This window comes from Myxocyprinus asiaticus, chromosome 37, assembly GCF_019703515.2.
Source record: "Myxocyprinus asiaticus isolate MX2 ecotype Aquarium Trade chromosome 37, UBuf_Myxa_2, whole genome shotgun sequence".
In the NCBI taxonomy this organism is placed as follows: Eukaryota; Metazoa; Chordata; class Actinopteri; order Cypriniformes; family Catostomidae; genus Myxocyprinus; species Myxocyprinus asiaticus.
In genome coordinates, this window is record NC_059380.1 from 6,367,237 (window position 1) to 6,379,383 (window position 12,147).

Below are 12,147 nucleotides of genomic sequence, written 5' to 3' on the forward strand. Positions count from 1 at the left end.
CCTGAATAGCAAGCATCATGCCTGGAGGAAACCAGGCACCGCTCATCAATTGGCCAATACCATCCCTACAGTGAAGCGGATGTTTTTCAGCAGCAGGAACTGGGAGACTAGTCAGGATCGAGGGAAAGATGAATGCAGCAATGTACAGAGACATCCTTGATGAAAACCTGCTCCAGAGCGCAACGGGACAATGACCCTAAGCACACAGCCAAGATAACAAAGGAGTGGCTCCGGGACAACTCTGTGAATGTCCTTGAGTGGCCCAGCCTTTAACCCGATTGAACATCTCTGGAGAGATCTGAAAATGGCTGTGCACTGACGCTTCCAATCCACCCTGATGGAGCTTGAGAGGTCCTGCAAAGAAGAATGGGAGAAACTGCCCAAAAATAGGTGTGCCAAGCTTGTAGCATCATACTCAAAAAGACTTGAAGCTGTAATTGGTGCCAAAGGTGCTTCAACAAAGTATTGAGCAAAGGCTGTGAATACTTATGTACTTTTTTTTTTTTTTTTTTTTTAATAAATTTGCAAAGATTTCAAACAAACTTTCACGTTGTCATTAAGGGGCATTGTTTGTAGAATTGAGGAAAATAATGAATTTAATCCATTTTGGAATGAGGCTGTAACAACAAAATGTGGAAAAAGTGAAGCGCTGTGAATACTTTCCGGATGCACTGTATATCGGTAAACTTTTTGATGTGCTACACCTTTTGTTGCAAAAAAACCCTTGGATGGAAACTTAGTTTGTGATCAAGTCTGTCTTTCTACACTCTAAACTACTTGCATGTTTGTAGATTTCTAGCTATTTTGCAATAGAATTAAAATATATCATTTCTATACTTGAAATAAACTACTTTAAAACAATTTAATATATTTCCATAATTTTTAACTCTTGAGACATTCTCAATGCTTTTATGGATTTGTAGTTAATTCCCTCATTAAAGCTGTTAAGCACACACATTGTACCTTGATTTTTTTTTTTTTTTTTCAAATCAAAGTTTGTAATGTTATGGTTAATCCCAGGGCTGGTTGATTTGGTTCATGGCTTGGAACATTTATGAAATATCTATGGACAAAATGAAGGGGATAAACACCTCTGGAACCAAGACCGCTTAAAAAGTGGGTGGGCACTGTTGCGCTCTATTATATTTTTTTCTTAATTTTCACAACACTAACTCAACTTTATTGTGAATACAATGGAATTCACACTCTTCTGTGGTGAAACACAAAGAAAATATGTTTTATTACACCATTAATGTAATACATTTGAAATGTGAGTTTTGCTTATAGTTTTTCTTGAAGAAAATCTCTTAGGAGTAAATCAATCTTCACTTACAATATATTTACATTATGGCATGCTACTGAGTGCAAATTTAATTTGAGATGCTTAGCTCAACTCTTTATGGGTCATATGAAGTGTGGGTTTACTCATGGTACGTACAGATTCAGTTAAACACTCCACTGGTTCTTCCTTAAGGTCAACTTGATCAGTACAGCCGGAGCCCAGAGACTTTCTATTAGTGTTCCTGTAGTTCAACTGGTTAAGCATGGTGCTTGCAACACCAATGTCTTGGGTTTGAGTCCCACTGAACACATACTGATTAAATGTATATCTTGAATGCACTGTAAGTTGCTTTGGATAAAATCATCTGCTAAATGTATGGGTGGTGGAAGGCTTTATGACCTTACAGTATGTAATAAATGAATGCAGAAGGATTCATGTTGGATAAACATTCAGATTATAATTACTGGGAAAGGTAGGGGATAGTTACCTTTTCAAATGTTATTAGTCTTAACGAGGAAGAAGAATTCAGTGTTCTTCCTCATTTTCAAGAATTCAATGCTTATTGCCCCTGTAGAGTGGGTGCACTGTGCAGGTACAAGTATGTAGATGAAATCGACATGTTCATTTGCCATGTGTCCCTCAACTCGGACACAACTTGACTTTTCCTGTCCAGTTCTAATTTTCCAACCAAAAAGTAATATGCTGAAAAGAACTACAAACAATCTCATTTTTAAACTAAAGGCTAAAGCTTTGAAAAATGAATCAAGAGAAGTCTGAAGCATCTAAATATACATTCATTTTTGAGGTAGACAGACTCTCCTACAGTAGAACTCAGCCCTGCTCTTGTCATCATTGAAGAGGCTTTGATGAAGACGTCGTCTTTGTAATCAGAGAGGATGAAGTGTGAATAATGCACATTATCTGGAGTCTCTTCCTTTTTAGCAGCACAATGCACAGGTACTGCCAGAGCACCAAACAGCATATGCCACAGCACAGTCTATCTCAACAACTGGGAAGATAAACAGTTCCTCTAATCTGATTTGTTCTTCTTTATTGTCAGCTTGCATTTATGCATTCTTCTTGACACATGCTATAATTAGATCCCCAGTCATTTCTCTCTTTAATTTGACACAAGAAATATTTCCAAAGCTGGCATGTAACCATTTCTTCATCTTAACCTCTCAAAGGCACTACAGTCAAAGTTTAATAAAACAAGAATTTGCTAACCATGCTCAGCTGTGATAAACTAGCCTATATAGTACAATACAACCGCAATGCTTCAGTGAATAAAATCAAACCAAGAAAGTATACATTAAGTTATTGTTTTCTAGTGGCATTGCACCAACTGGCATGATAAGGATCAATCACAAGTTGACAGCCCCATTTTGCTATTACCAATTACAACCACTAGAGGGCAGGCATTAAGTCAGAAACAGAGAATAAGCTCAAACTGACATAAAGTGTACAATTATATTTTAACCATGCATTTAGCATACAATAGGATGATTCAAAGCTATTGATAATCCCTGGCATTGGGTTTATTCTAAAATGGATTTAGAGATTAATCAGAATAAATGATCCCCGAGAACTATAAGTTATAATAAAATTCACATGTTATGCAAAAAAAGCTGATTCACATCAAAGACTGATGTTTAAACATTTCTAACTGGCAAAGCCTACAGAAGGCACTCAACATGATTTAAATGTCTGCATCAAAAGAGATGTATAAAACGTAACACACCTTATCTCTATTCTGGTGAGGGAGTGGCTTGGACAGGGTGTGCCTTTTGAATATGGAGTTATATTTGTGCCACAATTCTGCGCGCACAATATCTTGTATGTACAGAACATTTTCGTGCGCTCAAAATACACCTTGCGAGTTCAAAATACAATTTTGCGTGCACAGAATTGTGGCACAAATATAACTCCATGGTTGGATGGGCAGATGAGCCACTTTGGGATTACAATGTATAATTATCAATAATGTATGTTCTTTTTTATTTTTCAATTTATTTGTATTGTTCTGTATCTCAAATCAGATGCAGACCTACACCCTGTCAATTTGTTTAATTTGTAACCATGTGGTAATGAGTAATCGTTACTGTTTACATTACTGGATACCTTAAATAATATAAAATTAGAGCTACTTTGGACTTAGCATTACCAACACAGTCGTGGAAATAACAATAATAATAATAATAATAATAATAATCTGGAAGATTCTGTTATTATGGTTTTACAGTGTAAAGCATGTTGTAAATATGGTATTTTGGCGGGGGGAACTAGTTTGCTATGGTCATTTTTGAAGTACCAGCGATAACCACTGCTTGCCTTTACAGTCTTTCCATCGAAGGGTTAAATGAATGTACCATCCACGGAGCGGTTAGTTATTGTGGCGCAACGCAGCGCAGCTCAGCGGAAGAGCGCGCGAGCGCAAGTTCAGTACTCAGCGCTGCAAGCTGTCAGCAGTACCAGCAAACATAAACAATGGTGGAGCGGCTGTAAACCCTGTACACAGCGGATCGAATTTGCCCCATGGATGGGCATTTCGCGTACACCGACATGGAAAGCCCGACCGAAAACCCCAGCAAGGCGGCGGAGTACCTGAAAGAGCTCAATAAAATCATCGAAACCCAACAGGAGTTGCTGGAGAAGCAGAAGATTCGGATTGAAGAGCTCGAGCAGCAAGTGACTGATCTTTGTCAGGAGAACGCGTGCCTCAAGGATCAGCACCAGAGGCACCTGGCCACCTGCAGACTGCAACAACAGGGCAACAGTCACCCCACGCTGGGTGCCATAAAGGAGAATGTGATTCAAGAAAAGTAAGTGCTACTTTTCCCGAAGCTGTCACTGCTGGTTTCGTGTCTGGTTTTGGCTATGTGTGAATAAAAACATGTGAATAGGCATGCCAGCTGTGCACGGTGCTCTGTGGATGTCTAATCATCAGCAGAATTGTTTATTTGTGAGTCTGAACTGTAATCTTGACATATGGAATCTTCCATATTAATGGCAGAATGAGGTCTTTTGGGAAAGAATTGGGAAAAAAATATTGTTAAACCAAACATTTTTAAAAACAAACGTTGACAGAATTCATTCAGTGGGACGGCTAGGTGCGCGAGCTCACCATGTGAGTGAATTCCAATACTTAAATGTCCCCGTTATTCATCTATGTGAAAGTGTGTGTGTTATATAATATTTAGTGAGCACAGCAGACAAGCCTCAGTTTCAAAGCAAAACTGGCGAAATAGTGTCATATTCTTTTTATTGTGGCAACGGAACGTTCGGATCGCGTCTCTGATGCGCAAAAATGCTGTCTAGGTTGGCAGCTCACAAAATTTTGAAACGCATCCCATGTAGATGGCGTGTAGATGTCAGAACTGAAAGAGTTGTTGCTGAAAACATTGTGACATCGTGCCGTTTTCTTTTGTGTGATCCGAAGAGAGCATCTTTGAGCTGCGTTATGGCTGTCAGGTCGCTGTGTGCCAGATGTCTCTCAAAGAATCCATCTCATACAGCAGCGTGTCTTTTAACGTTTTTATGTATTAGGATGCAAGATTTGAGAGTTTTTTCCTCGCGTAAACGTCTGCATTCCAGCTGCGAGGGTTTTAATTGATGTCAGTCTTCAGTTATGTGTGAACTAATTGGTAAACATCTACCGTTCACCTCGTTTCTTGTCAGCTCTAATGTATTTGTATTGGAAATGGCCTTTGATGGGATTAAATTACTGTCATCCCCATGGGGTGTCAGTAATTGATTTGTATGCCATCATAAATGTCTTTTAATTAGGGTTTCACCTTACTGGGTGAATCCAGACTGACACCTGCATTCCTGAACAGAGCCTTTTTAGAAATGCCTATTGTGATGTCATTTGTGATCCCACATACAGATGCTACTGCAATCTCACCATAAAAATTCTAATCTGCTATTATTTAATAATAGCAGATTAGACAATCATGATAATGCCCAACAGCTCACATCACTATTCATGATGAGTCCTTTTCCTGGCTTACTGCAGAGTGTATTAGGCTTTCAAAGTGGATTCATTGCAAGAGATAAGTGTTTATTTGGCATATTTATGGAAATCTACATAAGCATTTGGGTGAGTCAGGATTGGAACATACATTTCTCCCCAAGACATGGTAATGTGGCAGTTTATTTTTAAGCGCAGTCGAATCTGGATTTTTGCTGCGTATGAACATGCATTTGTCACATCATCCCTTGTAAAACAGCAGCACTGGCTGATCACTCATGTTTTATTTTGTTAGCTGTTTTTTTTTTTCACCATGCATTCACAATTCATATTCTGTTCTGCCATAAAGGTGTCACTCATGACGCAGGTTGAACCCAAATGCAGAGTTTAATGAAGAATCACCGACAATATATATACAAACTTAAATATAACTAGGAAGTAGGGAGACGATAGGTACAATGATAAATACAACAATGAGACAAATATACATGCTAATATAGACGAGACTAGATGATGAATGATGAAACACAAGGGAATATATACAAACGTGGGAAATGACAACACAAGGAACAGCTGGGAACACTGATAGGAAACAGGTGAATGTGATGATGATGGTGCCTGCTGGGAATTGTAGTGTGGGGACAAACTACAACATAGTCCATGAAAGTGTCAAACTAAGAGTCCGTGAACATGAAGGGATGGTGACATGAAGGGATGTGACAGAACCCCCCCACCCCCTTAAATGGGCGGCTTCTGAAGCCCAAAGGCAGATAGCTGTAAGGCCAAGGCGGAGCTGGTGGATGATCAGGAGGCCAGGAAGGATCCTCCAGGAAGGGAGAGGGGTCCGGCGGTTTGGGAGGTGACTCCAGGAAGGGTACGGGGTCTGGCAGTTTGGGAGGTGGCTCCAGGAAGGCAACCGGCTGAGTATCAGGACACCAGGATGGAACTGGTAGGGGGTCGGGGGGCAGAGCCACAGTGTGCGGAGCCACAGTTGGTTCAGGGAGTTGAGTCTCAGGATAAGGAGCTGGAGGTGGAGCAGGAACTTGAGACTCAGGAGGAGAAGCTGGAGGTGGAGGAGGTTTAGGGAATTGAGTCTCTGGAGGCAGAGCCGCAGGGGGTGGAGCAGTAGGTGGCTCAGGAGAAAGCGCTGAAGGAGACGGAGCTGCAGCAGGCTCAGGGAATTGAGTCTCTGGAGGCAGAGCCGCAGGTGGTGGAGCAGTAGGCGGCTCAGGAGAAAGCGCTGAAGGAGACGGAGCTGCAGCAGGCACAGGGAATTGAGTCTCTGGAGGCAGAGCCGCAGGGGCTGGAACAGTAGGCGGCTCAGGAGACGTTGGAGGAAGAATCTCAGGAGGAGTGGATGGAACCGCTGGAGGAGGAGTCTCTGGAGGAGCGGGCGGAGTCGCCATAGTCAGGAGCGCTGGTAGCGTCTGGGAAATGGCCTCCGTGGGGGGAACAGCCTCTATGTCCATGGGCACTGGCAGTGACGGGGAAACGACCTCCATGGTCGTGAGCACTGGCGGTGATATGGGAACGACCTCCGAGGTCATGAGCACAGGCAGTGATTGGGGAACGGCCTCCGTGGCCGTGAACACTGGCAGTGACAAGGGAATGACCTCTGTGGTCGTGAGCACTGGCAGCGACTGGGGAATGACCTCAGTGTTCATTTGAACAGGTAGTGTCAGGGGAACGACCTTTGTGGCCGTGAGCACTGGCATCGACTGGGGAGTAGGAGCCCTTCTTTTCATCCTCTTCTAGATGGCCGTGAGCACTGCTGTGGGAGGCTGGAGGGGCAGAGCCGTGGGTGGCTGGAGGGGCAGAGCCATGGGGGGCTTGATGAAGGAGATCTCCAGGACCACCGAGGCTGGAGAGAAAGTGGTCTCCGTTGAAGGGAGCTCGGAGACCACTGGAACCAGAGTAGCCCCCCCACTGAAAATTCCTCTAGAGCTGGAGCAGGCATGAAAGCTGTCTCTGGGATGGACACGGCTTCTGGAACTAGCTCGTTGACCGTGGCAGGTGTGGGCGTTGGCTCATTGACCGTGGCAGGTGTAATGGGATCCTCGACTGCCTGAGTGTAGTCCTCCTCCATCGTTCCCACAGTGAAGGCTGACCCACTCAGACGAAGGGCGAATTCTATTTTGGAGGTCCCATACATTTCTTCCAGATGGCATTAGAGAATTAATTGGTTCTTCCAACCCAGCCCGAAAACAGTCCTTATGTGCCACATCATTAACATTCACTTTATACGCCAGAGCACAAAATCCATAACATATTGTTCAATTGTACGATCTCCCTGGTCGAGGCAAAGTAGTTCCACTGTTGGGTTCATCTTTGGGTCTAGTCTTCTGTCACGCATGAACACGGAGAGGGATGCAGTTTGAACCCAAATCCAGAGTTTAATGAAGATTTACCGACAATATATGTACAAACTGAAATATAACTAGGAACTAGGAAGACGATAGGTACAAGGATAAATACAACAATGAGACAAAATGTACAAGACTAGATGATGAGACATGGGAAATGACAACACAAGGAACAGCTGGGAACACTGATAGGAAACAGGTGAATGTGATGATGATGGTGCCTGCTGGGAATTGTAGTGTGGGGACAAACTACAACATAAAATTCCATGAAAGTGTCTAACTAAGAGTCCGTGAACATGAAGGGATGGTGACTTGAAGGGATGTGACAAGAGGTAGCCTTTAGTCATGGTCTTGGTTTCATGAGCAGAGCTGCACTTCAGTTGTACTTTCTACAATGCATTCTGTCAATAGCCTGTGTAATTCAATGCAGAGAGCTTTGTAGTGGTAATGGTACAGAATGGCCCTGGTGTTGGAGTTTTCAGCCTTCGCCTTTATACTTTGATAACAGAAGGACTTTATTTTTTCCAAGAAGTGCAGATTTTGTGAGAGTGAAATATCTTTTCTGTCTATAATTCTTGAGTTCAGATTTAATAATGTTGACTTGACAAAGCCAACATACCATTTTTATTCAGACTTGGTTTAGGGTTTTTCCAAAAGCCACATCAAAGTTTGTCTAGACCTTGTTTCATTTTATTCCTGTCTTTTTCAGCTCTGTGGTATAAAATAGTAATACATTTTTATTTCCTCTTTCCTTTTATTGAATGTCTGAGTGTCTTCTCTATGCTTGCATGAATGTCAAACCACTTCATTTCATATTGTGCACACCTATATATGATTCACAAACAACTAAAAAAGAATGACTAGACTATTTGTATTCACCAAGTTGTGTCTGTGATATTTACCACAATAGAATGAATTGCAAGTGCATGCATCGTTGTGATGTGGTGTCTTCTTTTTTCTCACTCAACTTTGGAATAACAGAATATTCTGGGTCCAATACAAATTAAGCTCAATCGAAAGCATGTTGATTACCACAAATATATTTCTTTAAAAAAAGCAAAAAATATGGGTTACAGTGAGGTACTTATAATGGAAGTGAATTGGGCCAATCCGTAAAGGTTAAAATACTCACTGTTTCAAAAGACATAAACAGTATGCGTGTTGATGTGATTTTAGTGTGATAAAATTGCTTTCTAACTAACCTTTTCTGTGTAAATTTATAGTAACTTCTTTGCCATGACGATGTCACACTGTAAACCCTAAAACAACTGTAAAAACATTTAAACAACTTTACAGCTCAAGTTCTACACACATTTTAAAACAAGAATGAATGTAAGTGCTTTTAGAAAATTATAAGCTTCACACTTCTGCCTTTAAACCCCCAGATATTGTCCCAATTCACTTCCATTGTAAGTGCCTCACTTTAACCTCGATTTTTGATTTTTTAAAGAAAAAGGAGGGACGAGTCAAGATTAATTGTTGTGATAATCAATATTATGCCACAAATGCTGTCAATTGAGATTAACTTGTATTAAACCCGATATATTCCTTTAGAGGAGGGGATGATCTTTCTCAAATCCTCATGATTTGAAGAACTCTGGGCTTCAGCTTTTCATCACTGAAAAATAACTAGAGGAGGGACAAAACTGCATAACTTGACAGGAACATGTTCACTTGAGAGGGGACCTGGCTATTTAAGACCTGATTTCCAAGAACATTTCACAATTTACTGGTATCTACAGTACATTTTCACAAAGATGAAGCTATTACGTAAAATTATGTGCAGTTTAAGTGTAGGTTACGAGGTATTATAATAAAAAAACAAACAAACAGACATGAATTAACTTGAAAAAACATAAATAATAGATTGTTCTTGTGGTGGAAATGTCTTTGTGGTTCGATAGCTTCTAAAACTATTCAAGTCACTTGTGCTATTTATGTCATAAAGTTTATGTTTAAAACTGGCTATTTGAGTTTGTTGGGTCCTGAATGTGGGCATGAACGTTGGATAACGAAATCAAAGTACAGAGCAGCATGTGTTTAGCTTAGCTGGTCTTACAAGAGTAAGTGGCTCTGACAGGGAGATCGCCATGTCATAACAGAACATTTCTACTCATGAAGCTCTGTACTGATAGTCTGTTTTCTAGCTGTTCCATATTTTTTTTCATACAGTAGGCTGGTGTTGTCAACGCTTGTAACTGCTTGAGTACACCGTGATTTGGTGTATGGTTGGGCAGTCAGTGAAACTTCAACCAATGATTTGTGTGCTGCATTTCAAGTCAGAAGGAACTGTATTTGGTTTGCATTTTTTCTGCAAAATGCTGCATAGAGTTAAAGAGAGGCATTTTGTGCTGAAGCCGACTGTTGGCCCTCATGTCATGGAGCACTTTGCCATGTCAGCTGTTGGCTTTGTGCTGACCACAGCATGCTGGCAATCGGAGCATGGGCTGTAATGGCTAGTGAAGAAGATTTTGGTGATAGCTGAATACAAACATCAGTTGATTCTATGCATCTGTATTTTAATTGTTTGAGTCTCTGAAATGCTAACGTTGAATTATCTAATATCCACCAGGGCTCAGCAAGTAGTTCATATTTTTACTTGCCCTTCCAACATTTTCAGTGGCCCCACCATCAGAAAATATTGAGCTTGTTTAAATTCACACTGATACGCTGATAACTACCAAATAATAGCTTATTCCAAACATCTGACAATGCAAGAAAACCGCATATAAATGAAAATAGAAATCATTGGATTATTCTCTTCTTTTTACGTAAAAACAAAAACACTTGCTTACCTCAGCTGGTAAGAACATTGGTATTAGTGTTTATGTGCAATGCGAAAATGGGTAATCTATGTTTGCTAATAGTTTTTTGCTTAAACTATTTTATACCCTTAGCCTGATAAAGAAAAACTAGTAACTAGTGCTGGGTAAAAATATAGATTTTCTAATGTATCACAATCTTCATTTGAAAGATCTTGTTACCGATTCTTAAATCCCAAGATCAATCTGTGCAGCAACTCTAAACAATGCGAGTAAATCACTCGCATATGCAACCAAATTTTGTGTCATTACCAAAATGTCTGTGATTGGTCACTATCTTTTAAATTTTCAGATTTTACTAACCAGTGATTGAGTAGTGTAGTAAGGAAGAAGTTTAACACCGATGTTGAGAGAAAAAGTTTGGACTCCTTCTGTGTAATGTGTGTCCAAGGACTCAATCAATTTGTCATTGAAGAATGTCTCTTTTAATATCCATTCTGTTCTTTAAAGTCAGTTGTGGATTAAAAACAATAGAAATATTTATTTGTTATCACACATAGCACGGATAGCACGTAAATAGTACAAATTATGCGTGTAAACTAGGAATGTCATAAAATGTTGAAACTTTGATTACTGATCGGCATGTAATTGTCTAGATGTGTTTTGAGGCTTCAACATATTAACATTAGCTGACATTCAAATTAGAAGCCTAATTTGTGTGATTTCCAATTCACTGTCAGTTGGCCTTCCGTTTAATGTAGTCTGGTTTAATAGCTTTGGGAGACCACTGGGGGTGATATAACATATACTGTACTTAACCCTCTGGGGTCGACGGACGTGCTGGCACGTCCTGCTGGATTTTTTCCGCTTAACAGCGGAAACAACTTAAAATACTCCGTCATTTTTGGGTATACAGATAAGTGTAAGTCATCATTAGAAACTATAAAGGGTCTACTTTTATTTGTGTACACTCACAATAACAACAAAACCTTGTGCTTTTGTAAAATAAAGAAAATAAACAGGGTGCGCTTTCAGCCGTCTCTGTCTCCACGAGCATCTTTCTGAAACACATCACAAAATTGACTGTTCATCAGTGACTCCGTGAATTCTTATCACACAAACATGAAACATATGTCTAAAGAAAGCTTAAAATGTCTACTTTTAAATAAAACAATTCAACTTTAAAATAAATATCCTCCTGTAATGTAATCTGTAAGAAACAAAGCGATGTACAGTTTCTCCTGGCTCAGCTCATTATCGCTAATGTGATCACACCCACCAACAGAGCGCGCTATTCATACGGTAATGTGCTGAGGCGGTCTGTGCAAATATGCAAATGGTAAACGCCCCCACAACATTGCCTTAAAAAGCATCAAGTTTCATCATCATATTCATTCACTTTCCTGCGCGTTTGGAAGATGGCACGCTACACAGGTGAGGAAGCTCTACAGATGGTCCTGGATAGTGACGAAGAGTTCACATTTTCCTCAGAAGAAGAGCGGGACTCCGACGATGAACATTTGCATTTTGAAGAGCGACTTGATCCAGCCGAGGATACAATTCCAGATGAATAAGTCTTTTAGTTTTACTTACATATTAGTTGACATGCTATTTTATATAAACATGTACATATTTTACTTGCTGGACTTTTTTCAGGCTTGCCAGCCAGGATTCAGAGTATTGACATTTGAAAAATGTCCTAATAGGCAAGTTTAGTTACATTTAAATGTTGTTTCAGTTAAAGCAGGTATTTAAATTGTATGCTGTATG

At 40.3% G+C, this 12,147-nt stretch overlaps 1 protein-coding gene across 4 annotated transcripts in view; it reads left to right on the plus strand.

Annotated features, from left to right (window-relative positions):
* Positions 1-3,709: 3,709 nt before the first annotated feature.
* The window catches only part of LOC127427567 (IQ motif and SEC7 domain-containing protein 1-like), a 281,442-nt gene continuing 273,004 nt past the window's right edge, over positions 3,710-12,147 (plus strand). For all 4 annotated transcript variants that reach the window (XM_051675206.1, XM_051675208.1, XM_051675207.1 and 1 more), the window contains exon 1: positions 3,710-4,104. In XM_051675206.1, coding sequence (XP_051531166.1) covers positions 3,818-4,104 — 287 coding nt within the window. In that variant the 5' untranslated portion in view covers positions 3,710-3,817. The remainder of the gene's footprint in view (positions 4,105-12,147) is intronic.